At 42.7% G+C, this 25592-nt stretch overlaps 1 protein-coding gene across 1 annotated transcript in view; it reads right to left on the reverse strand.

Annotated features, from left to right (window-relative positions):
• Positions 1-837: 837 nt before the first annotated feature.
• pms1 (PMS1 homolog 1, mismatch repair system component) overlaps positions 838-25592 on the reverse strand; it is a 40254-nt gene continuing 15499 nt past the window's right edge. The window contains exons 7-13 of the mRNA XM_080526288.1: positions 25480-25592; positions 21511-21651; positions 19810-20669; positions 13111-13596; positions 12325-12455; positions 3158-3318; positions 838-1003 (exon numbers count right to left, since the gene is read on the reverse strand). The exon at positions 25480-25592 is cut by the window's right edge and continues 10 nt beyond it. Coding sequence (XP_080382414.1) covers positions 839-1003; positions 3158-3318; positions 12325-12455; positions 13111-13596; positions 19810-20669; positions 21511-21651; positions 25480-25592 — 2057 coding nt within the window. The 3' untranslated portion in view covers position 838. The remainder of the gene's footprint in view (positions 1004-3157; positions 3319-12324; positions 12456-13110; positions 13597-19809; positions 20670-21510; positions 21652-25479) is intronic.

Genomic DNA, 25592 nt, shown 5'->3' on the forward strand with positions numbered 1-25592 from the left:
CAGCCACTCCCCCATCGTGCCAAAAACCCATGTCGAAATACAATTAACACCGTGGCAAAACTCGAATGCAATGCACTGATGTCGAAATGTAATGTACACATCACGAAATACAATTATGGCTGTATTGATTTCATTTTTGCATTGTATTTAGTGTTATACATGTATTGCATTTGGATGGGTGTATTGTATTTGAATGTGGCACGATCCGTCGGCTACAACGCCACGACCCGTAGGCTACAACGCCAAGCCTATGAAACTGTTCCTGGGCACATTGTTTTAACATCGTTGAAGGCCGAGGGTGTGTGTGTGTGGGTGTGTGTATGCACATGGTCAGCAACAATACAATGATTGATTGGCATTATGAAAGGACCCAAAATGTGCCAAGAAAACATTCCTCACACGATGACACCACCTGAAGAGAAGGTGTACAGGCGTTCCTAATCATTTGTTCTGTGAGTGTGTATGTATGTACACACACACACACACACACACACACACTATACTCTCTAAAAAAAATATTTACGAACCGTATCATTTTTATAAGGTTTGTAAACTGTTATATCTTACAATACATATTTTGTTGATGTATTCATTCAATTAAATAAAATTAAACATCCTTAGTTTCAGGGCCTGTGGACAGAAATAAATCAAGCAATGTATTTACAAAGTACTCATACTGTTTATTAGCAGTTTGTAGACACATCTTACAAAGTGGTTTTCAAACGGCTCTGTACCTCCATGGTAGAACTCCAAAGCTATGCCGTTTTTTTCACAATTTCATTTCACTTTGCATGTGCAATTTCCAAAGCTACACAGGATTGGACCTGATCTTAGCCTTCTACTCTATGTCAGGAGCATCAGAAAGGTGGTGGAAAAAGGGTCGACCATGGGGACATGTCTGGCAGGTCTCCTCAAGCTGCTGCTGCATACGTGACAGTGTGTCCTCCACTTCGCCCTCGGTGAAGGTCACAGGCAACTGCCGGGCCAATCGAACAGCTTCACCCTTCCGGAAGGACACACCAGAACAATGCATTATAGCCAACTAAACATAGTCTCTTTCCATACTCGAGAGAACCACTACTACTACTACTCCCCAAATGTTGTAGCTCCTATCAGTAGTGTTTAACCCTCCTGTTACGTTCAGGGTCAAATTGACCCGTTTTAAAGTTTGAAAATCTAGGAGAAATACTTTAAAGAATATATATGTTACGGTACATGTGGGAATACGGTAGGTGACTTGGTACATGCTGGCATGTCTAACCCTAACCCTAACCCTCACCCTCACCCTACCCCTAACCCTAACCTTAACCCTAGCACCTAACCCTAGTTTTCCCACATGTACCGTATTCCCACATGTACCGTAACATATATATTTATTTTTTATTTTGTTTGTATGAAACTTCTTCTGCTTGCCTTAAATAGTAACTAGCAATAAACATGTAAATGAAAATGGTTCATGGCATGTGTTTGCAAAAAAAAACTACCGGCATGTTTATATCACAGAGACTGTTGTTGGGTCATTCTGACCCTGCAGTTTCTCCCCCCCCCCCTACACATACACACACACACACACACACACACACACACACACACACACCTACACACCTACACACACACACACACACAGCTCCTGGTACCTGGCAGTGAAAGTGGAGGCTAAAATGGGTCAGAAGTTTAAATGTGATACATATTGTTATATTCCCGCTGAAAAAAATCCTCCCACACTCTGCAGGTGCAGTGTACAGTATGGACAGTATGACTCAACAGCCAGCTTGTAACAGACGTAGTTGATTGGTCAGTTCTGACTAGAACATTTGCTTCACTTGGAATCAGAGTTTTCTGATGAGAACGCACATTCGAAGTCGCTCCCGGAGCAAACAACCGACGCATGCTCCGCTTGAAAAGGGTGGTTTCGCTCCGGTTAGAAACGACGCATCCATCACTTTGCTTCGCGAACAGCGCATGCGTGTTGATCTGAATAAGAGTGGGACGAACGGGCAATTTTAAAATTTTCTGACCAATTAACTACCACGTCTGTTGCTTCGATTGCGTATGTTACTTCGTTTACATGAAGGGCTGTGAGAACGCAAATCAGAGAAATAATTTATACAACAATGTTGCGAACTCATCCACTTGCTCCGGTTCATAATTCGGACTTTCATGTGAGAACATGACTTTAGACTTGAGTTGCTGGTGCATGCAAAGAAAAAGCCACCAAACACTAAACATGAGTGCTTCTGAAATAGTTGGGACTATGTCAAATAAAAAGTGTTTCAAATGGTGAAAGCAATATTCATACAAATAACATCAAATAACATCAATCTGTACTTTAACCTCATATTAATTATTTGATTTGAAATCCAAAAGAAGAAAAAATAAATACATCACTGTCCAAATACTTACATAGAGGGAACTGTATCTAGACACTCATGGTGCTGGAGATGATGAATATGAGGTTAAAAAGTGGTGAAGTGCCCCTTTAACCCTCTGACCAGGACCATGCATGGGCCTATACTAGTACGTTATACTACTTTTCCTTTCTGTGACGCAGAAAGGAACGTTGTCAAAATATGCATCTGTGCCAAATGTGAAAGAATCAAGGCAACAATATTGTGGTGGGGGCTTCTGCATATCCTGCCTACACCTCGGCAACACGTCTGAATCTTGTCACCTCGTGACATTAGAATTATAAGGTTCTCCATTTTGTCAAAATTTCGTTTTTTACATAATCTGATCCATTAGGTGTTTATTAATGCCTGTGTGGTGTTATTTAAAAAATGTTGAAATGTTGACATTTTTTTGTTAGTAATTCCTTAAAATACAAACGGAGATAGAACCTTATAATTCTAAACGGAGATAGAACCTTATCATTCTAAACGGAGATAGAACCTTATCATTCAAGCTCACGACCTTCTAATCTTTGTCTCCACCTCATCCACCTCCCGCTCATATCCCCTACCTACTACCTTCTACTGGAAAAGAAAAACACAAAAGGAGAAGAAGAAGAAAAAAAAAGTGTGCGCCGTGTGGGTTTTAGGAACAGGTCTAAAAATGATTGTTATTATTATTAACTATAAGCTCTAAATTCTGAAAACAACATGCGTTAACCTGCTTTGAAAAGGCCATATTTTAAGGTACGAGCGTTAGTGTTTATTACCTGAAGATAGTTGGTGACTTTAAGCGACCGGCACTCCTGCACCGTCTTGGCATCTCTGTCCAGAACGGCCGTCAAGATCTCCCTGAGGTCGTCGACACAGAGGAAAGGGACGCAGTCTGCCATCGCGGCCACTTCCAGCTGTCTCTCAGCGGACAGGGAGCCTGGCCAAAGAAAGCAGAAAGCAGACAACAGTGATTCATATACTCCAGACACTAACTACCTGCAGGAAAGAATAATAAATAAATATTGTAAATTACCCCTTGGATTTTGGGACCAAACCAAACAAGTAGTAGTGGGCCAAATACGACTGCTAAATGATTATTGCAACATCTTAGCAGACTGGGAAGGAGGAAGAAGTCAAGTGGAGGCTGAGGATGATTTAATAGTTAATTAATTTCGTTGTCGTCTGACAGGATCTCACTTTCACAGAATCGAGTCAGGTGCAAGAGCGATGCATTTCAAGAGCGGTGATGATGTCGTAGCTGGACAAATTGGTTGGCATTGAGAGATCTCTAGTTTTGGAATCTCAAAATAGTGACGTGCAAATGAGTACAGCAGTATTAAGGGGCAGAGATTCGATAACCAAAATATTTCAAATTAAAAAGTGGGTGAGGTCTATAAGTCCTCCCTCAGGAAAATGTGTAAAGGCCTTATGTAAGCACATTTTGATGCAATTTACTCTCTAAATGTGTATTACCCACACTTTTTTTTTACCTCCCCTTTAATAGCACACTAGTCTCTCAGAAGGCGGGGATCTACACGGTTCACATGGACGACCTCTTTTGAGGTAAAAACTGTGAATTAACAAAAGCGTGACAATTTATCCAACACTTTTCATCAAAACGCTCCCTCAAAAAGCGCAACACAAAATAAACACTTCATTATTGTCAGTTACATTGTGAGAACGAGAGAAAGCTGCTGTTGCTGAAAATGTGACGTAGCGACGTTTGCACTCATTGTTAATGATCACAACTGTAGGCTACTGATGATATTGTTCATGTTAACTGTAGGCTACTGTACTCAATCCCACTGCAACCCAACATCCTTACTCCTCCTGTCCCTTCTGTCACACACAGCTGACTTGTGCTTATTCAGCGTGGCCGCACCTACCCTCTGGAACTCCCTCCCCATAGTGATCCGCAACGCTCCCACCCAGGGCCCTATTCCACGAAGCTCGATAAAGTTCTAAGCCTCGATAAAGTTTTAAGCCTCGAAAATGTTAGCTTGCGTTCGGTGCCATCAACCTGGCTCAAATAATTCGCTGCTTGGTTGAGCTCCTTCTGAGTCAGATATAACTAGCCTGGTCGCGACCAGGCTAAAACACAGGCTATAGTGAGACGCGCGTCAAAAAAGGCTCACAGGCGGAAACTACATCCCGAACGATAGTTCCTCCCTAGGAAATATTAGTTCCCACTTCACACGAGATAGATAGATTAGATAGTTTGACTGTGTGATAGATAGATAATTTGATATTTTGAAAGTGTGATCGATCGATAGATAGTTTGATTGTGTGATAGATAACTTGATATTTTGAAAGTGTGATAGATAAATCGATATATCAATAAAGAAAAGAGTGTAAAAAAAAAGTTATTGTCTCAACTTGCATTGCTGTCATCACAGCAGTCTGGCTGGCGTAGTGGTTAAGGCTGCGGACTGGAGTTCCAAAGGTTGCGAGTTCGAGACTTGACTAAGTCATTCATATTTTATTTTTTTTACATTTAACCGAAGATTTCATGCAAAGGTTTCAAACACCATTGTAATCGTGTCAGTTCTTGTAAATTAGCCTGCACCATAATTTTATAGCCTACAATACTTTTTTAGATGAGATTTTAGATTAGATTCAGACAACGAAATGCAGTAAAAAGTGCGCCTGAAGAGGGATTCGAACCACTGATATAAAATGACGATTAAATCCTATGGCAGCAGTCAATACCACTAGGCCATTGTGGCGATATGACGTTTTGTAGCCTGCTGCGGATATCACCACAGTAGTAATATTCATTTATTAAAATATGAACATATAACAATAACTGGGGCTAGTATGACCTACGCATTTAATCGGTCAGCAATTTCTTGCCAAACCATTTCCCTCGCCTTGTTAATTGCGGCAGTATTGCACTATTTTACATCTTATTTTTCCGTCTTCATAAAAATCAATAATTCGGAATGCTGCGCAAATGTAGTACCCCTGCAGAGTGGAGTATCTTCATTTCGACAGATCAACACTTCAGGGCTTTTTATGTCTGCGTGCACGCGCCCATATCGAAGATTTGTAAGCCTGTCTTCTGTGAACACTGATGACACAAGGCTGATCCTCGTTCGAGGAATCACCTGAGGCTTGATTTCCAATCTCGAGTTCTCTGAGCGCCGCATTTATTTATAGCGCCGCTATACTGATCCACCTTTAGTGGAATGACCCCCTGGACTCCTTCAAATCAGCCCTTAAAACCTACCTGTTCACCAAGGCCTTTGGCCCCTAGTCACTGTTTCTGTTTTGCTTTGTTTGTTTTCTGTTTTGTCTGTCTGACCATTCCCCTTTAGAATTGTAAAGCGTCCTTGGGTTTTTGAAAGGCGCTATAGAAATTTATTAAGTTATTATTATTATTCATGTCAAACTGGGCTGAAACATCCCCCCCCCCCCCTGCGTCTCTGTGCTGTGAGAGAAAGTGTGATGACAGTATGAGAGTAGATGGAGTAGTTAGTCTGGTATGGGTCACCTCAGTTGACGTTGGCGTGTGACCAGGCACTCTGCCCTCACAGTAGGCGTGTACCAGCGTTCTCGTGTGCCCTTTAGAGAATCCGGAATATTCCCTGCCAAGCCCAGCGGGAGGGTGTGAACGAGAGTAGAAGTGGCAATGGTGTGGATGATGAGATTTAGATGGTTTCAGGGGACCCGAAAGTGATGGGACACCAACACAGATTTGTGAAATGTCCCATCCATTAAGCACTCATGTTTAGTAGTATTTGGCGCCGACAATCCTTTGCGTTGCAATAACTGCCTGAAGTCTGTGACCCGTCGAGCCCAACTGACGCTGGGGGTGTTCTCTGAAGATGCTGTTCCAGGCCTCTACTGCAGCCAGGAGACTAGAAACGATGCTAGATATTGACAGCTCTCTTATGCCTGCACAAATGTTGTGACAGACAGGGATTAAAGCAAAAAAAAATCTCCTGACTGAAAATGTGTTCAAGCCAAGTCATATTCTCATTTTAACCTCCACTATATGTTTGTATTTTAGAACGTTAGCGTTTTAAGGGAAGAAGATTCTTTTGAACAGCTTTTCTATTGCCAGTTTGCTTTTATGTGATATCAATGCTGTTTTCAATTCATGAAATAAAATTGATACTTATTGCAAGGGTTGACTCTGATATACAAATAATCAGATAATGGGTGTGGCTTAGACAATTAGGGGGAGTGGCTTGTATGAAAGTGGGTGTGGCCTGTCGGTGGGGCCGAGCCGATTCGTAAAATATCTGAACCGTGTCTGTGGCACTTGTGGTTGCTGAGCTAAAGTCCTTTAACCTTCCTTTAACCACTAGGCCGGAAAAGCCTTCATTAAAGTGGGTGGCTGCTGCTGGCGTACGTTTGGGCCCAGGGAACGGGCATGGAAAGAGTCACAGTCACCAAACTCTACACACTCCTTGATTGTATCCCTACATTGTACCAAATCAACTTTCAGAGTCCTAGGCCATTCCTGGGAGGCCTTGCACGCGAGCTAGCGGGAACCTGTAGGGAGCTCTAATGCTTGATGTGAAGTGCCTAGTGTAAAAAGACATGTTCTCACACGTACAGGGGTACAGGGAGTACAACATGTTGCATTTTCATGCCATTAGGGTTAGGGCTTCCTAGGGTTTCCTAGGGTTAGAGATGCATTTGGACTTCTGGAGTACCTCCACTACTTTCAATGGGTTCTGAAGGTCTGAGAGCAAAGGGCTTTCTACCAGGGGTAACTAACCCTGGGTAGAACCTTGGGTTCAAATCTGGAGTGTGTGGGACCAAATGTGTAGATGTGGTGAGCTAATGAAGCTCTTTGAGATTGAGATGAGAAAAGGGCGCTTGTCTCTTTAAGGCCAGGAGGGAGTTAGCGACTAGCGATGTTAGCTTAGCGCCAGTTTAACAGAAGTAACTTCACTTTTAACATGACTTCCCGTGGTCGTAGCGGGCTGGTTGACGGCTTAAAATGACCGTGGAGACCTGTAGACCTTATCCAGCCATAGTCTTGTGTTTCTACCCCGGGGCATAGCCGGTGTTATTCACGGACAAACACTCCGTAGTAGAGTGGTTCTAGTACACTGGACATATGTAGCCAATTGACGGAAATCCGTCGCGACTTGGAAAAAATTGACGGAAATCCGTCGTAGCGACGGAGAACTTTAATCCCTGGACAGAACACACCTGAGGTAGTGGTAGTAGTAGGGGTAGTGGTGGTCTAGTGGATAGTGAGTTGGACTTGTGTTCGGAAGGTTGTGAGTTCAAATCCCGCCTGAAGCCACACCACTACTAGTGTGCCCTTGAGTAAGGCACTTAGCCCTCAGTTACTCCAGGGGGAATGTCCCTGTAATTCGTAATTGTAAATCGCTTTGGATTAAAAGCGTCTGCTAAATGGCAAAATTAAATTAATAAAATTACCTGACTTACCAAAGATACCTCAAGCGAATTGTTCCGTTATTGTGGGTACCCTGAAATAGGGGGGCTACACATAAAAAGTGTTCATCATCAAATAAAAGCTTTCTCTACTGTAATAACCTCACAGTAAAAACAGTAATTTTTTGTTGTTTTATTTTAAAATTTGGAGTGTAAAGCTACAATTACCCATTACTTACGCCGCACACTGTATATACAGTATTTGTAGTTTAAAGTATTTAAAATTATGTTAAATTAAGGATTCCAAATCTGCACCCACATGAGTGAGGTCTTTGCACAGGTACATTTGTAAGAATATAAAAATCCAACTGGACATGAAGTCCATTATTAGCACCTATAACAAACAATATTATTCAATATATTGCATATGGTGGGAGCATTTTTGTGGGAAACTGGATATTTTCGGTCCTGTCCACTGGTGCTAATCCAATACTTAATTTCAGATAATCCTGTTACCCAAGGCCTTATGTTTGACATTTCTAAATCATTTGTGAACTATGACATTAATGATGTCCAACCTTTGTTAAATCAAATTGGACAATCCTCGAGACCTTTAAGCAGCATGAATCAAAACACAATAAAGGCCTGTTTTCTCCCAGGGGGAAAGGTAGAAAGGTAGAAAGGTAGGGGCTGAGAACAGCCCTGTACGTAACTAGACAGTGAAACATGTATTCCTACTTTTGGCTCTAAACGGCAAAAGGCTGGATTTGAAATCAAACAATGACTAGGCAGTTAAAGTAGATTCTCAGATCGTCGTTTGATAGTATTTGTGCCAGCCAAGAACTTGGCAGTATAAGTACTATGATGGCAGTATGTTTTGGGGTCATATAATGAAACCATCCAATCAGTTTGGAGGCAATTGCTTGTACTCAAGCAGACAGTCTTTCTGTACACTGGAGTGAGCAGTTACATCATCACCAGTTAAGACAGGTTAGCCAGTTCTAGTGGCAGCGACACATGCCCAAACCATAACAGCCCCCCTACCATGTTCCACAGAGGAGGTATGCTGTAACTCTTGGCCATCCCTATTTTCTACACTTTCCACTCGAATAGCTCTGGTACATCATAATATTAATCTCATCTGCCCACAAAACCCTTTTTCTTTTTCCAGACCTCTGCAGGCTTTTTAGGTACATTTGTTTTTGTGCTAATTGTAACCTGACCAACCCCCTTTTGAGGAGAGCTAGTGGTGGTTAGCACGTTGCCGCGAAGCTGTTGTGCAGTTCAGCTGGTGATGTAGTCTCGGACACATTCACACGGACCTCAAGACTGCAAAAGGCAAATGCCAAGAAGTCTACAATCAATACTAGAGACAGCTCTCTCAAGCCTACTCAAATTATGTGACGGAACACATCTGACTTTTTGGTAATGAGCACCGATATGGAATGGAAACCAATATTATGTACACTACTGGTCAAACGTTTTAGAACATTCTTCCAGTTTTTATTGAAATTTAAGCAATTCAAGTCCAGTCAGTGAATGACCTGAAATGGAACAAAGGTCAGCACAGGGTTCCCACACCTTCTGAAACATCACATTCAAGCACCTTTCAAGGACTTTCAAGACTCAATTCCCTCAAATTCTAGGACCCAGCATGGCATAGTTTGAGACAGATCTAGTTGACGAGTATTATTATTTTTTGAATATATATATATATATATATATATATATATTAGAGAGAGGGGAATTCAAGCACTTTCAATGACCCATGTCTATTTTCCAAAACTTAAGCAGTAAACTTGCCAGAGGTTATAAAAAAAAAGTTTAGGTTACCGAACACTGACAAAATAACGTACAATTCAGAGTTATAAAAAAGGCCTTTTTCAGGGAACAAGTAATGGGTTAACAACTTGCAGCGTTTCTGCAACAACTTTCCATTCCTACAGGTGTCCCGTGTTTTGTTGATTATTTACAAACCTTCTGGCCGTGTTCGGAATGGCATACTAGCATACTACTCATACTAGCATACTACTCCTACTAGCATACTACTCCTACTAGCATACTACTCATACTAAATATGACTTGGATTTGAGTATGCCAGCACGTTCACATTGTACAGTATGCAACATGTTAGTATGCGGGGGTGGTCAATGGACACAGCAGTGGCTAATGAAGGACATACATATGGAGCAGGCTGGACATACAACAAACTAGGGTCGCAGTTCTATTTGTGTGTGTGTGTGTGTGTGTGTGTGTGTGTGAGTGTGAGAGTGTGTGTGAGAGTGTGTGTGTGTGAGTATGAGTGTGAGAGTGTGTGTGAGAGTGTGTGTGTGTGTGTATGAGAGGAAGACCTCCAAGATCTCCAGGGACCCATCCCACCCTGGGAACGAACACTTTGTTTGGCTGCGCTCAGACAGGCGGTTCAGGACCATGTTCGCAAGGACAAACAGACTGAAGCTCAGCTTCTACCCCAGGGCCATTCAGGCCCTGAACACAGCAAAGACCTAGGTTCTAGGCCCTGGACAATCTAGACAATTTGATGGCAGCTACTAGATTGTAAACATAAGTGCAATATTGAAATACAACTGTGAACATTCTAAACCTGCTAACTGCGACACTTTAATTAATGTGCAAAAAATACTATGTGCAATATGACAACCCTTGTGTACATAAGGTTCAGATATAGGAAACAGTTAGGATATTTATAGCATAGCATAGAGTACAGCACAGTGTTTTATTGTATAGTATAGTAGTATAGTATAGTAGATAGTGTACATAGCCTTTATGTATGTAAACCAGCTCTTTTCCCTTTTTTTATTTTACCCGTGGCCCTCTTGTTTTTAGTCTTTTTTCCAAGCACCAGGGGAGCCCCCCCTCCTAAATTTCATTGTATGGTACCTGTACTGTATTAATGACAATAAAGACCATTCATTCATTCATGAGTGTGAGTGTGTGTGAGAGTGTGTGTGAGAGAGAGTGTGTGTGTGTGTGTGTGTATGAGTGTGAGTGTGAGTGTGAGTGTGTGTGTGTGTGTGTTACTAGATAGTAATAGTTATTTGTCTGTATTATCTTGTAGATAGTACTAGTTTGTTTTGTCGGTCTTACATGTAACGATGAATTGAGAATCAAGGACCCCAATTGAAATAAGCCAGTGGCTTTCTTGGGTTTTTATCCTGTTAGTTGACCTTGTATGTAATATGTACTTTCATGTACCTACTTCTGCAAATCTTCTAATAAAGTTTTCAATCAATCAATCAATGTGTGTGTGTGTGTGTGTGTGTGTGAGAGTGTGAGTGAGAGTGAGTGAGAGAGAGCGTGAGACTGGTTCTGTTCAGATGAACCGACAATGGAAATGAAATGAAACCGGACCTTACAATCCACACAGCAATTACAGAACACAAAATACATCCTGTGTTGTTCAGTTATCAGTTTGTAGATGTTCTATATTGTTGTCGCTAATAATTTGATTAGATATTGTGTCTGTAAATAGTGGTTTCTAATGAAAAACATTTTACATTTTATAAACGCTGTTTTCTCAAAATGATTTTTTTCTCATACTGAGCCAGAAATCTCCACTTCAGTAGCACTTACATACACCAAACGTTCCAGTTGTATTCCTATCTAGATTCTGAAGTCTGCTATAAAGGGGTTTGTTAATATATCTTTCATAGCCTGATTTATGTAACATTTATTCCTAAAAACATGGCGAAAATTTACTTTTTATGGCTGTTGACAGCATTTTCAGATTTATGGAGTGATGAAAAGAGATATCCAAATCCCTTGTTACAGAGGCCCTTGACTCTAATATGTCAACAAGATGAAACAATAATTTTTAACCTGACTTTATCCAATGTTCAGATTTCTGTCCTTGAACGTTGCCGCATCCAAGTTACGATGCACCATTTCCTAAAGTAATACCCTGATTCAGAAAATCTCCAACCTTACTCCCGACAATTTCAATGGAAACCTACAGTAAACCTTTCAGGGTTGGGGGGCAGCTGTGGCGCAGGAGGTAGAGCTGCCGTCTAATGATCGCGAGGTTGGCAGATCGGTTGGCAGATCGGCTGGTCACATGTCGAAGTGTCCTTGGGCAAGACACTGAACCCCAAATTGCTCGCAGTGAGCGGGCCGGCTGGCGCCTTGCATGGTAGCTTGCCGCCATTGGTGGGTGAATGGGTGAATGAGAGGCCGTTGTAAAGCGCTTTGGATAAAGGCGCTATATAAGTCAGTCCAATTGTCTCCCAGGTTACTTTAACTACATGTTTCCCACATAGTTTGCCCAGCAACTTGCTTGGAAGTAAAAAACTAATAAAAAAAAAACACCACCACCAGAGTAGTTAACAGTGACAATGATGTTAACATGAAGAACTCCCTCAAAATCAACCAGGTGAAACACCAGCAAAAACTTTGTTTGTCTTGTGTATGTTTTAGGAATGGATGTACAAACCTTGAAAAATCAGCACTTATGCATTACGTGCATAATGCATGTGATTTTCGCTAACTATCTCAATTGCCTGGTGAATAGTGAACAGTAGAACATACCATAATGGCGTGGAGTAAGCAGGGTTAAATCATGTCTCCTTACCTGGATGAAGTCTGATTTTAAACCCGTTTGCCACAAGCCTAAAATCAGAATAGTATGCGGCTCCATCCAGCTCAGGAGGTCCTCTCTCCATGGCCAAGAGGGTCTGGGTATACTCAGCTCCCCCTAGATTACTTAAAAAACACAGAAACATACAATTAAAAGGATACCTATATGTTTGAGGACACCGTTTCTGTCAGTTTCTGTCTTGTGTCTGTTTTGTATAGTTTTTTTTCTGATTATTACTGCTATTCCTTCATCCCGCTGATTGATTATGACTTGTTTGCAATAAAAATATTTGTAAAAAAAGTGCTGTTTTGGTCCAAACAAAGCACTTTCTAAAACTGGGTGTCGTGGTCGAGTACTGGCCTTTAACATACTGTACCTATTTTTGTTATGTTATATTTTATATTTTATTATTATACAAGGATCCTTGCCTTGAAGTTACAAATAAAAACACGTATACAATACTGAACCAGTTTCAAACATGCTATAAAACAGTTTACAACAGTTTGTAATAGCTGCAAACATGTGCATACCCTTGTAAACAAACGTTTAACAACGTAAAATAGGTATGTCATGGCCGGTGCTTGACACCAGATTTTAGAAAGCTGTTTTGTTTTGTTTGGACCAGCGGTCTTTATTTATATTATCCAACCGAAATTAAGAACAGAATAAATACGACAATCCTCAATATCAACATAACGTACACCGTTTATAAATATATTACACTTATTCATGAAATTTATGATAAAAATCATCATCAAAATGAGTGATAATATGTGTTACCTGTCTGTTAACAGTATGGGGTTCTGCAGGCTCACTGATGGAAGTATATTCTTCTCCAGAAGTCTCTTAAACAGCAAGGCCTCCTCCGCCCGAAACGGGTTTAACAACATGAGCTTTCTGCCACGTAGGATGACCCAGGTGTTCTGAGAGGCCAGTTGTTTAACAAGCCAGAGACCAGGCTGTGCTGTCGGGCCCCCCCGGGACGAGAGGCCGTGGAGCCGCTGCCTGAGGGTCGCCAGGCTGAACGGGAGGGGATGCGAGGGCTTGGTCTCCGGGCACCTCTTCTTCTGTGCCTGGGGGGAGAGGAGCTGGTCCAGGGACTGCTGGTTGGTGGATAGTGGGGCTTTGCGTTTCTGGCCCTGGGGCCGAGTCCACAGTTTGGAGCCCAAACTCGACTGCCTCTCGGACTCTCTCTTGCCTCGGTCATAGGCAAACTTGGACTGGAGGTCGTGGTGTTCCGAGAGCTTCTTGGCCTTCTCCTCATACCTGAAATAACCAGAAATCATTGATCCAAATTAATGAAAAGGTATTAAATATCGTAGCTTCTATCCTGTCGCACTGACTTCTGTCATCTTTGATCGGTTGTAACGGTCATTTGTCTGCCTTTTCACCAGACCGAATGTTGGACCCAGTTAAGCATATTTATACAACAGTTAGTTCCGACCATGTAATTTGATTGGACAAGAGGCATTCCATGAGTTACGATATACAGTATAACAGCACTGGGACTTTTAACTATATGTATCACTCCGCCGCACAGATGTTCTACTAAATGACCGTTAATTAGACTACATGTTTGTGTTCAGGTTACTAGGCAACAGTCCATTTGAAGTTCAGTTGCGGAACTATTTTTTGTTTATTTTTATGATTAAATAAACAAACAAATCATAATCTGTTGTCGCTTATTACTGTTAACTAATAAATCGCGCTGTAGAACTGTTGTATAAAAGCACTATCACACTCGAGGTCGTGCTGTTATACTGAATATCAGCACGGCTGTGATCGTCTTTGGTACTCGGCCTGCGGCCTCGTACCTACGACCGAATCACAGCCGTGCTGATATTCAGTATAACACACTCCCTCTCTTGTGATATTGCTTAAGTGGCATGGTCCGAAAAGGTCTGCATGCCGGCAATTTTCAAGTGGCGCAAATGACAAAAACAAATGTTGTTTTAAGTGTTGAAGAGCCCACTCAATAAAACAAACAAAAAGTCAATGTGTTTTTCTTTTAGATTGGTTTCACCATTTAGATGTTTTATTTTTTCAGGGCTCCAAAAATATTTGGGGGAAAAAATCATATAATGTCAAAATAAAGCACTCATGTTTAGTGTTTAGTCGACAAGCATTTGCATGCAATAACTGCCTGAAGTTTGCGACCCACTGACCACACCATACCCTGGGTATATTCTCTGGTGAACTTTTATTCACTTTTATTTGTACTGCACCTTGCTCTTAGTGTATTTGATCTATTTTATTTTTGTCGCAAGACCCTAATCTGTATAGAATTAGCCCTTCTAATATAAGCGTTCATAACCAATTCACATGTGGAACCTTGATTCAATTTACTCAAGTGAATCTAAGCCAGTCCCAGGGGCGAGCAGTAAATCATAGCATAGAAAATGTCCAGAAACCAGCAAGATAAAAACATCTGCTACTTGTGTCCAGATGGGGGTGGACAGGGGGTGGGGGCATTCACTCCAAAATGAGGCAGGGGGCTGTTCTACTCAGAGCTGGCATCAGTGTTAAGTGCCAAGTTAGCTATGATGGCTACTATGACTATCACTTCGAGTTGATCACATGAGTTTTTCTCTGAGTGGATAGCTAGGCTAACAATTCATCCAAAATGGCACAAGAGCCGACAGGTTGTTTAAATTGTAACCTAGCAACAGTGATTTGTTTACAGCTCTCGTGTGCAACATATTTCCGCCTGGGCATTTTTGCACAGCGTTTGGGATTCTTTCCCCACTAGTGTACCCCCCCCCCCCCCTCCCCCTCCCCCAGGAAACACTGCAGGTAACAACGTTACGGCAAAAGTTGGCTGGGTCATAAGCTTGCAAGAAACTGCTATTGTTTCTGTCTTAAAGCGTGAGGAAATAAATGTTTAGCATATGGATACAGTATATACACTCCACCCAAAAATCCATTCACACGTCTTTTGCAGCATTCTGTGTTTGGCATTTTTTCGCTCTGGTTAGAAACGACGCATCGAGGCTGTCCATAGGAAAACAACAGCGCATGCGTGTTGATCTGGATAAGAGCGGGAGGACGAACGGGCAATTTTCTATTTTTCTGAGCAGTCAACTACCACGTCTGTTGCTTCGATTGCGTATGTTACTTCGTTTACATGAAGGGCTGTGAGAACGCAAATCAGAGAAATAATTTATGCAACAACGTTGCAAACTCACCCACTTGCTCCGGGTCCTGATTCGGACTTTCATGTGAGAACATGACCTTAGACTTTCATGTGAGAACATGACCATCGACTTTCATGTGAGAACATGACCATAGACTTTCATGTGAGAACATGACCATCGACTTTCATGTGAGAACATGACCATCGACTTTCATGTGAGAACATGACCATAGACTTTCATGTGAGAACATGACCATAGACTTTCATGTGAGAACATGACCATAGACTTTCATGTGAGAACATGACCATAGACTTTCATGTGAGAACATGACCATAGACTTTCATGTGAGAACATGACCATAGACTTTCATGTGAGAACATGACCTGAGTTCTTTATGCCCTGAACACCCTAGCTCCCACACCCTTCATTTCCTAATTGCAAGGAGAACCATTCACTAATGCTGCAGCAGCAGTCAGTAATTCAGTCACCAAATGTTTGCAAGCGGGAGCCTTTTCATCTCACTGCATTTCACACAATCTGGTTCCAACTGTAACCATTACAAATGGTGCCAACATTCCTTGGCACAACACCAGGGGTGTTTGTTACCCTCTCTTCACAGCAGCGGATGTACAGTGCCTGTGAACACCAGGGGTGTTTGTTACCCTCTCTTCACAGCGGATGTACAGTGCCTGAGAGTTACCCTCTCTTCACAGCGGATGTACAGTGCCTGAGAGTTACCCTCTCTTCACAGCGGATGTACAGTGCCTGTGAACACCAGGGGTGTTTGTTACCCTCTCTTCACAGCGGATGTACAGTGCCTGTGAGGATTGGAAATAGGAAGCATGTTGTCTTCTTTTAGCTCTAAAGTAAGTAAGTAAAGCTTTATGTATCCATCACCTTTCATACAGGAAATGCAGCTCAAAGTGCTTTACAACAGGAATAAGAACATAAAGTGAATATAATAAACATATATAAAAACATATACAAGCATAGAATGAATATGTATACTCATACAGTTTGGATTTGAAATCAAACAATTACTATGGGGCCACTGTAGAGATTCTCGGCTTTAATTAAATGTGATTCTTTCAGATTGGTTTAATCAAATAGAAAGTAGACTACAACATTTTTAAAAGATGCTCCCTCTATTTCAGGGCACCTAAAGTAATGGAAAAAAAATCACATGATATACAAATAAAGCACTCATGTTTAGTATTTGGTCAACACACACTCTTTTGCATGCAATAACTGCCTGAAGTCTGCAACCTATTGACCCCACCAGACACTAGAGAGTATCTCTGGTGATGCTCTGACAGGCCTGTACTGTCTGCATCCATCTTCAGTTGTTTTGTTTTGAGGTTCACTCGTCTTCAGCAAATGGAGATCCGGAGATGGAGATGTTCTGGCCATCTCGCTTTCACACCTTGCTGTCTAGCCCCTGTAGTTCTGCAGGTGGTGGTCTCTGACACGTTCACACCTGCCTCCTGGAGAGCCTTCCTGAAAAACTAGGTTTAGAAGAAGGTTTTTCCTTCTATCAATGTCCCCGGGCCTGAGCTGGATTACTCTTCCTGCTACGACTGGTGGATTGATGATTCACTTGCTTAGTATTCAAATGTATTGATTGTAAGTCGCTTTGGAATAAGGCGTCTGCTAAATGCCAAAAATGTAAAAAAAAAAATAAAAAATAAAAAATAATCCTGATCTGCTCCTGACCTGCTCCTACCAGGCCGTTTGTGATTGCTGAGCTCATCAATGTTTCTCTTCTTTTGGATGATGTTCCAAACTGTTGTTGCTCCTAAGGTCTTGGTTATGTTTATGGTAATAACGGCTTCCTTGACTTGCAGTGACAACAACTGTTTGGTCTTCATGTTGACAGACACCAAAAGCAGATTCCCAAAGGAAAACATAAAAGGCTCGGCTCAATACAAGATATTGTCAGAAACACTAGACATACTGGGCCCTATTATGCACTTCTTAACTTGCCGTCTTAAGTCTTAATTAAGACGCACCGCCAGGTTAAGACCTACCGCCACCCTTATTATGCGCTTCATACGCGCTACTGCTATTATGCAGGTGTCGATAGGCGCCCACACATAAAGACGTAATACTCCCGTGCATATATTACTCATTGTGGGAGTGTTCATATGTTAATGAAGTGCACTAGGCGCCCCTGCTATTATGCGATCTGACTTTGCTCCTAGCGCTAAGAAGTGGTTTGAAAAGTTCTTAAGTTTAGACTTCATGCACGTTTTGAAACACGAGCGCGCCTCCGCGGTTTGCGCATGCATGTGGGCACACATGAACACGCACGTGGCTCCACGGCAAGACGTCAATTACGGTCACAGTATAAATGCTTTATTTCAGAAGGGAGAGGCCAGCGCTGTACAGTATGTTGCCTCCGCATACTGTGCACATACAGTACGAGCATGCCGTGCGTAATATAATGACATCAACATCTGTCATTCCTGCAGTCTTCCAGCGACCCCTCTGTAATACTTCTAAACTCACAAGCGGAGGTATTGCCGTGTTTATTCAGAAAATAATCATGCACGAGCTTGTTACTTTCTTCTGCAGAGAAGCGCGCTGACCTCCTTCTTAGGACTTCCATAATAACATAGCGCTAATGACTCAACGCAGCCGGTTCTTAAAGGGAATGGCACCTGGCACGCTGATTGGGTTGATTGAGAAGACGCCCAAAACACACCCATGACTAATTTCTTTGCTTAGCGCCGGGTTTTAGGCGCCCACTACCGCACGCATAATAGCAAAGTGGCCTTGACCACGCCTCCACGTCTTAAGTTTAGATCTACCGCCTCGTCTTATTGCTTAAGACTTATGAAGTGCATAATAGGGCCCACTGTCTGTCTGCTCAAATGACCTGAAGGAACACACCTGGCTAACTAGAAACACCTGTCAAGAAGTTTTCAATACTACTGGTTCCCTGAAATCGGGGGACTATGTGATCCGCAATGCACATTGGTAACAATGCCGCTCCAAAGCGCTTTACAACGGCCTCTCATTCACCCATTCACACACACATTCACACACTAATGGCGGCAAGCTACCATGCAAGGCGCCGGCCCGCTCACTGGGAGCAATTTTGGGGTTGAGCGTCTTGCCCAAGGACACTTCGACATGTGGCCAGCCGGGGCTCGAACCGCTGATCTGCCAACCTTGTCATCATTAGACGGCGACTCTACCTCCTGCGTCACAGCCGCCCCACTCGTACAGTGAGATGTAATGAAAGTGATTCTGATTCTGATAGACCTTCTGTATTATTGTCACATGTAATCATCACAAACTAAACAGCAAAAGTGCTATATCCAGATCTGCTAACTTGGCTATACACTTCCAATCTGATAATCCCTTTGGCATGCAGCACTGCATCCACACATACAACTGAACCATGTCAGATTAATTCATGTAAGTATGATTCTTAGTGGTTGAGAAGTTGTGTGCCACTTAGCAAGCAGCCAAATATTTGCTTCATCTTATTTCATCTTAAAGACAGCAATAACACACGATTCTTAACAGATGTATTTTTCCATACACTCGCCCATACCTTACATAAGTCCCACAAGTAATGCTGACACACATTTTCCGTCCTTTCAATTACTTTAAATTGGTATGCAGTAATCTAATACAATCGTGTCAAAGGAAGCTTTCAGTAGAGGAATGAGAGTAATGACCTTATTCCATCATGTTGGTTGAATTGTAAATGTCTCAGTGGATGAAGATCAGAACAAGACAACGCTCCATATTACTTTTGTTTTACTGGCCTGTCAACTGCATCTGGCTGTAGTTAGTATTTCCTAATAACTGCACTGCAACGTTTTGGAATCACACTCGTGTAATCTCACCTGGTAGCTACTAACTCTTTTGTGTTTATGGAAATGAAAACAATTAATGGGCAAATCTTTTTGGTTGTTTTTGATGCCATATCAAGATGTGGCAAAATCCTAGACAGTTGCGAATGTGAATATTCATAACTCTGAATGGCATGACCAGAACAAGCCTGGATGCTCAGGATGCATGGGATTCTTTGGAAACCATGAGAGATATTTCATGAACGCAGAATACCTGTTTTACAGTGGAAAATATTGACCATCTAACCAAATAATCAGATGCAGTTGTCTGGAGAACATAAACATAGCTCATATCAACAACTCTCCTTCTGGGTAGGAGCTCTTGACATGCCAAGCTAAATTTCCAGGCCATATTTTAGACATACAAAATGACAGGTTGATCTTTCTATTTTTTTTATTCTTTCTCTTCCACCTTGTGCGAATAACAACAAATGGAAACAGACCTTCTGCTTCGAAGGGTAAAACGTCTGGGAACTCACTTCTTTCTGTCCTCCTCCCCCAAGAGTTTCCATCTCTCCTGCAAAGAAGTGGTGATTTCCTGGAGGCTGGCTTTGGGTTTCTCCTTGACAACCTCGGCCCGGGTGTCCCTCTCGAACAGGGCCTCGGGGGACAGCGGGGTCCTCACCACGCGGCTGCTGATCAGGTCGTAGGCCGTCAGCGCCGCTCGCTTCTCCGTTATGGCGTTAGTAGTAGATCCCTTTTTGCCAGGGCTGCGTTGACCCTTCCCATCAGCCACACCTGAATGACTGACAGCAGACAGGTGGACCCTGACAGGCTGCAGGGGCCGTCCTGTCGAGGGGTCTGTCAGAGCGGTGCCTCTGCTCCAACTCTCTGCCGACAAGAAGTCGTCGACGTCTCGGTCTGTAACTCTGTCAGGTTCGGTGTCAGCGAGACTGTTGTCTGGGGATGTTGCAACAGGACCTGTCGTCACGCCAGTACAAGTGAGAGCGGTGTCGTGATCCTCGAACAGTGAGAAATTCAAGTCAAAGTCGATACCTGGTGGTATCTGGTTGACAACCCAGTCCTCTGCCAAGGAAGAGGATGAGCTGGTGTTTGCTGCTGTCTGGTCGTTAAGAGACGCGTCACCGCCACCACCCAGCACCTCTGATGGTGCTGCGGTGTCGTTGCAGTGAGACACGGGCCTGTGGTCCATGAAACTGTTCTGTTCTCTGTCAGCGCTTCCCCTACGGGCGGCCAGGCGGGAGGAGGCAGTGTGCGGGGGGCTGCTTGGTGCGGTGGAGACGCCCTCATCCACTGCCCTGCGTGGTGGAGCCTTGGTGACAGGCCCTGGGCTGTACAGTGAAACCAGTAGTGATTCCACTGCGGTCAGCACAGCCTCCTGAGAGTCAAAGAGACATAACATGCTGATGCTTATACTATTTCCAATATGGATTTATTAATAAAGATGATACAACAGTTAGTTCCGACCAAGTAATTTGATTGGACAAGAGGCATTCCATGAGTGCCGATATACAGTATAACAGCACTGGGACTTTTAACTGTATGTATCACTCCGCCGCACAGGTGTTCTATTGTTTGTGTTCGGGTTACTAAGCAACAGTCCAGTTGAAGTTCAGTTGCGGAACAATTTTTTGGTGGCGGAGCCTAAATAGAATGATTAAATAAACAAACAAATCATAATCTGTTGTCGCTTATTACTGTTAACTAATAAATGGCGCTGTAGAACTGTTGTATAAAAGCAATATCACACTGCGGCCTCGTACCTACGACCGAATCACAGCCGTGCTGATATTCAGTATAACAGCACTCCCTCTCGTGTGATATTGCTTAAATAAATGAAAACTAAATAAAGACTGGTCCCTGGGGTTGTACTTTAGGCCAAGGATGACAGGGCTCGACATTAACGCCGTTTTACTTGTCCGGAGCAAGTAAAACTTTCGCCGGGTTTGTTTGCGCGAGCACGACGACGCTGCTAGATCCTGGATATGTTTACCTGTGTGCAGGAAGAACAACAGACGGCGCAGGCGCGAGACTAGACTAGATGATCGTGAGAGAAGATATTATCAAAGCGTACGGGTGATCGACAGGCGAGTACGCTTTGATAATATCTTCACTCACGATCATCTAGTTACTTGCTCCGGACAAGTAAAACGGCGTTAATGTCGATCCCTGGATGACTAGGTCAAAGGTCAAAGGTCAAAGTAAATAAAAGAACCCACCTTGTTCTGGAGCAGAATCTTGGTCTTGTCGGGCGTCAGGTTGACGTCCACAGTCGAGGCGGGAACCGTGACGTTGAGCATCATCGTGGGGAAGCGGTTCCGGGCTGCTGGGTATTGGGTCATGTAATGTTGCCGGACCAACTGAAGGCCAACCAGAGAACAAATCAGGAAGAAAAAAACAAAAGCTGTAGCATTATTTCATTATTTCCTTTAATTTCATAATTTCATTATGAGGAACATCTCATGATGAATCAATTAGAGAAAATGTGATAAACCAAAATACAGCACATTTGATCGTTTCAACGTTTCCAAAAACACTTGAGATTATATGAAATGACATAAAATGATGGGTGAACCGTATCAACCCAGCTGAGATGCCCAAGTTCAGCTCTGCCTGACACTCATTTCTACCCTACAGTTGGCAGAGGTTTAATACCAGCAGCAGGGTGCACCTCAAAACAAAACAAAACACCTAGGTTTAGAAGAAGGTGATAGAAGAAGGTTTTTCCTTCCATCAGTGGCCCCGGGCCTGAGCTGGATTACTCTTCCTGCTACGACTGGTGGATTGATGATTCACTTGCTTAGTATTCAAATGTATTGATTGTAAGTCGCTTTGGAATAAGGCGTCTGCTAAATGCCAAAAATGTTTAGTGAAGGATGTTTGAAGAGAGAATGGTTTGCCTTATCAGCTTGCTTTCTCAGACGGCAAAATCTAATTTATTATAGCAGCTCATGAAATGCAGAGATGAAAAGTGGAAATGGTGTGGCCTGGGGTGGTCCAGTGGTCTCCGGCCCATGCCCTGCTGATATACCCTCTCTCCTGTCAGTCTTCACTATATCTGTCCAATAAAAAGAAAAATATGAGTGGGACTGCCCGTCTCAAACATAAAAAAAAAGAAAAGTGAAAATGGTTTAAATATCAGGTTATTTTAAGGCCCAAGCCGTAGGACCAACTCCTGTGCACTCTCATACGGTCATCACACATTCTCTCAGCGCAGAGAAACAGTCATCACACATTCTCTCAGTGCAGAGAAACAGTCATCACACATTCTCTCAGTGCAGAGAAACAGTCATCACACATTCTCTCAGCGCAGAGAAACAGTCATCACACATTCTCTCAGCGCAGAGAAACAGTCATCACACATTCTCTCAGCGCAGAGAAAGTCATGACACATTCTCTCAGCGCAGAGAAACAGTCATCACACATTCTCTCAGCGCAGAGAAACAGTCATGACACATTCTCTCAGCGCAGAGAAAGTCATGACACATTCTCTCAGCGCAGAGAAACAGTCATCACACATTCTCTCAGCGCAGAGAAACAGTCATGACACATTCTCTCAGTGCAGAGAAACAGTCATGACACATTCTCTCAGTGCAGAGAAACAGTCATCACACATTCTCTCAGTGCAGAGAAACAGTCATCACACATTCTCTCAGTGCAGAGAAACAGTCATGACACATTCTCTCAGCGCAGAGAAACAGTCATGACACATTCTCTCAGCGCAGAGAAACAGTCATGACACATTCTCTCAGTGCAGAGAAACAGTCATGACACATTCTCTCAGCGCAGAGAAACAGTCATGACACATTCTCTCAGTGAAGAAACAGGTGGAAATGTTTTAGCTCAGTCTGACATGAATGATCACGGGTCAGCTTTAATAATGTAATAACATGATTACAGAATGAGGTAAGGAGTTCTCATATGAGACAGGAGTAAGGATGGTGGGTTTCAGTGGGACTTAGACTGGATAGAAAAAATATCTACAGTTATCATTAAAACTTTCATAATAGGGTGTGAACATTGGAACAACCCATAAGCTACTCTTCACATAATTAATCTGGCAGCAATGTTTGTACAGCAACGTTGTGGCCAATTAACAGAGAGATTGTACACGCTGCCAGAGACACAAGTCCCTGGGCGGACAGCCATTTGTGTCTCTCTCCTGCTAAATTAATTGTACCGTATACACACTACACCGTTTAATTCATGTCTGTATTCAATTACTTTTCTTGTAGTGGAGTATTCTGTAGAACATTCTATAGAATCATCAAACCTCATTACACGTTTTCACCAGAATCACACGCAAGTTGATGTTTGTTCATATTTTAGTTCAAATTAAAAGGTGGTAAACTACAAAGCACTAGTGACGGTACTAGTGTCTCCCGTGTCAAATCCATCAAGGGCCAAACTAGAGAAACCAGTGAAGTCTTGTTGAAGAAACGGTAGAGAGAGCTTCACTGTCCTGGGGTTCTGGGGTATGAAGTCTGTTCTGTAGTTTCTAGCAATTGCATTCCAATCTACCTAGACCCAGTGGCAGGCTGTTTGAAGGGGGCGAAAAGAAAAGGGCATCTACTGCACAACATGGGACCCCATCAGTGCACACGGTCAAGTTTAGACCATTGGAAGGGCAGCCAATAGGGCACATCCTCTAATTTTGCCACTCAAAAGGGCACTTTAGTGCGACGTTTTTCAACTGTGGGGCACATGGTCAAGTTTAGACCATTGGAGGGGCACCAATAGGGCACGTCCTCTCATTTTCGCCACTCAAAAGGGCATTTTTGCCACTCAAAAGGGCATTTTTGCCACTCAAAAGGGCACTTAAGAGAGACGTTTTTCAACCGTGGGCACACCAGGAGGGGCGGTCGCCCCCCCTGCCCCCCCTCTGAGTCCGCCAGTGACCTAGACCTATGGTGTTCACCAGTGTCACGCTTGATGTGATGTATGATATTGGTACCTTAAATTATCCTCTCTTGAAGACTCATTCAAGATGCGTCGTTGACCTACTCTTATATCATACACCGGCACTTTGCATCATAACTTGCGTCCTTAGCTACTCTGACCAATTATGAACATTTGTCTGGGACGAATAAAACCTGGCAAACTTGTGATGAGATCACGTAGCGTATGCCCAGCATTAGTTTAAAAGTTTAAAAACTAGAACAAACTGCACATCGGATTTTGTGTCCGTATTTAGTGACTAGCTAATGTTTATACTGTGACATACAAGTTATGAATATGATGTACAGTGCCTGCTAATGTTCTTTCGCTTCAATGTGTCCAGTAATAGGGCTGTCCCAAACGACTATTTTTCTAACGATTAATCTAGCGATTATTTTGTCGGTTAGTCGATTAGTCTAACGACTAATTTAACGATATTTTTTTTGACTGTAAAAAAATAATAAAATAAAGAACGTGTGTAGGCCCCTTAATTTCCACCTCACTGCTATGTTTAGCCAACTTGAATGCCAACATGGCCATTTAGAAGTCTGTCCATCACCACAACACATAGCTAGCTAGTAGCTACATAGCTAGCTAACGTTACTCTCGCTGCTATGTTATGATTAAATAAATTGATGCTAACGTAGCATGCGAGCTACGAGCTAGATAACATACAGTAGGTGCGAGCACCACAATGACAATATGCTACCGTAGCTAGCCAGCTACATAGCTAACGTTACTAACACCAGAAGACAAGACATACAAACTGTGGTGAGCTACATTGCTTGTGTAACATTAGCTAGTAGCTATCCATTTTTCACTCATACACGGCCGGAAAAGTGAACAGAAATACAATGGTGACTTACGGTGGTGCTATCTTGTGGCTGTCTTCACAAAGAGCTCCAGGATGCTTTCGCTTGAGGTGCTCGTTCATTGCAGACGTACTGCTGTGATAGGCCATTTCATTTTTGCTTATTTTCTTTGCTTATTTAAAAAAAAAAAAAAAAAAAAATATTTAAATTACGACTAACCGACGCATATTACGCAAACCGACGTATTGACGTAGTCGATGACGTCGACTAATCGTAACAGCCCTATCCAGTAAACTGTGTAGATCAGTGGGAAATGTAATTCAAAGTATTTCAATACCAGTCTATGAGGCAACAAAATATTACAATTACAATTATGCAGCGGGGGTGAATACATTTGCAAGGCGCTGATATCACGTGAACATAACAGGATGCTTTTACCTTCAGAATATCTTTCTGGTAGACGGGCCGGTCGTTCACATAGAGAAATGTCCTGTCCGGGCTACAGGAGCTTGTTGAAGAGCAATCCGCTCCAGGTTTGGGAATGAATCCAT

Source organism: Nansenia antarctica (genome assembly GCF_963989245.1).
Source record: "Nansenia antarctica genome assembly, chromosome: 3".
Classification (NCBI taxonomy): domain Eukaryota; kingdom Metazoa; phylum Chordata; class Actinopteri; order Argentiniformes; family Microstomatidae; genus Nansenia; species Nansenia antarctica.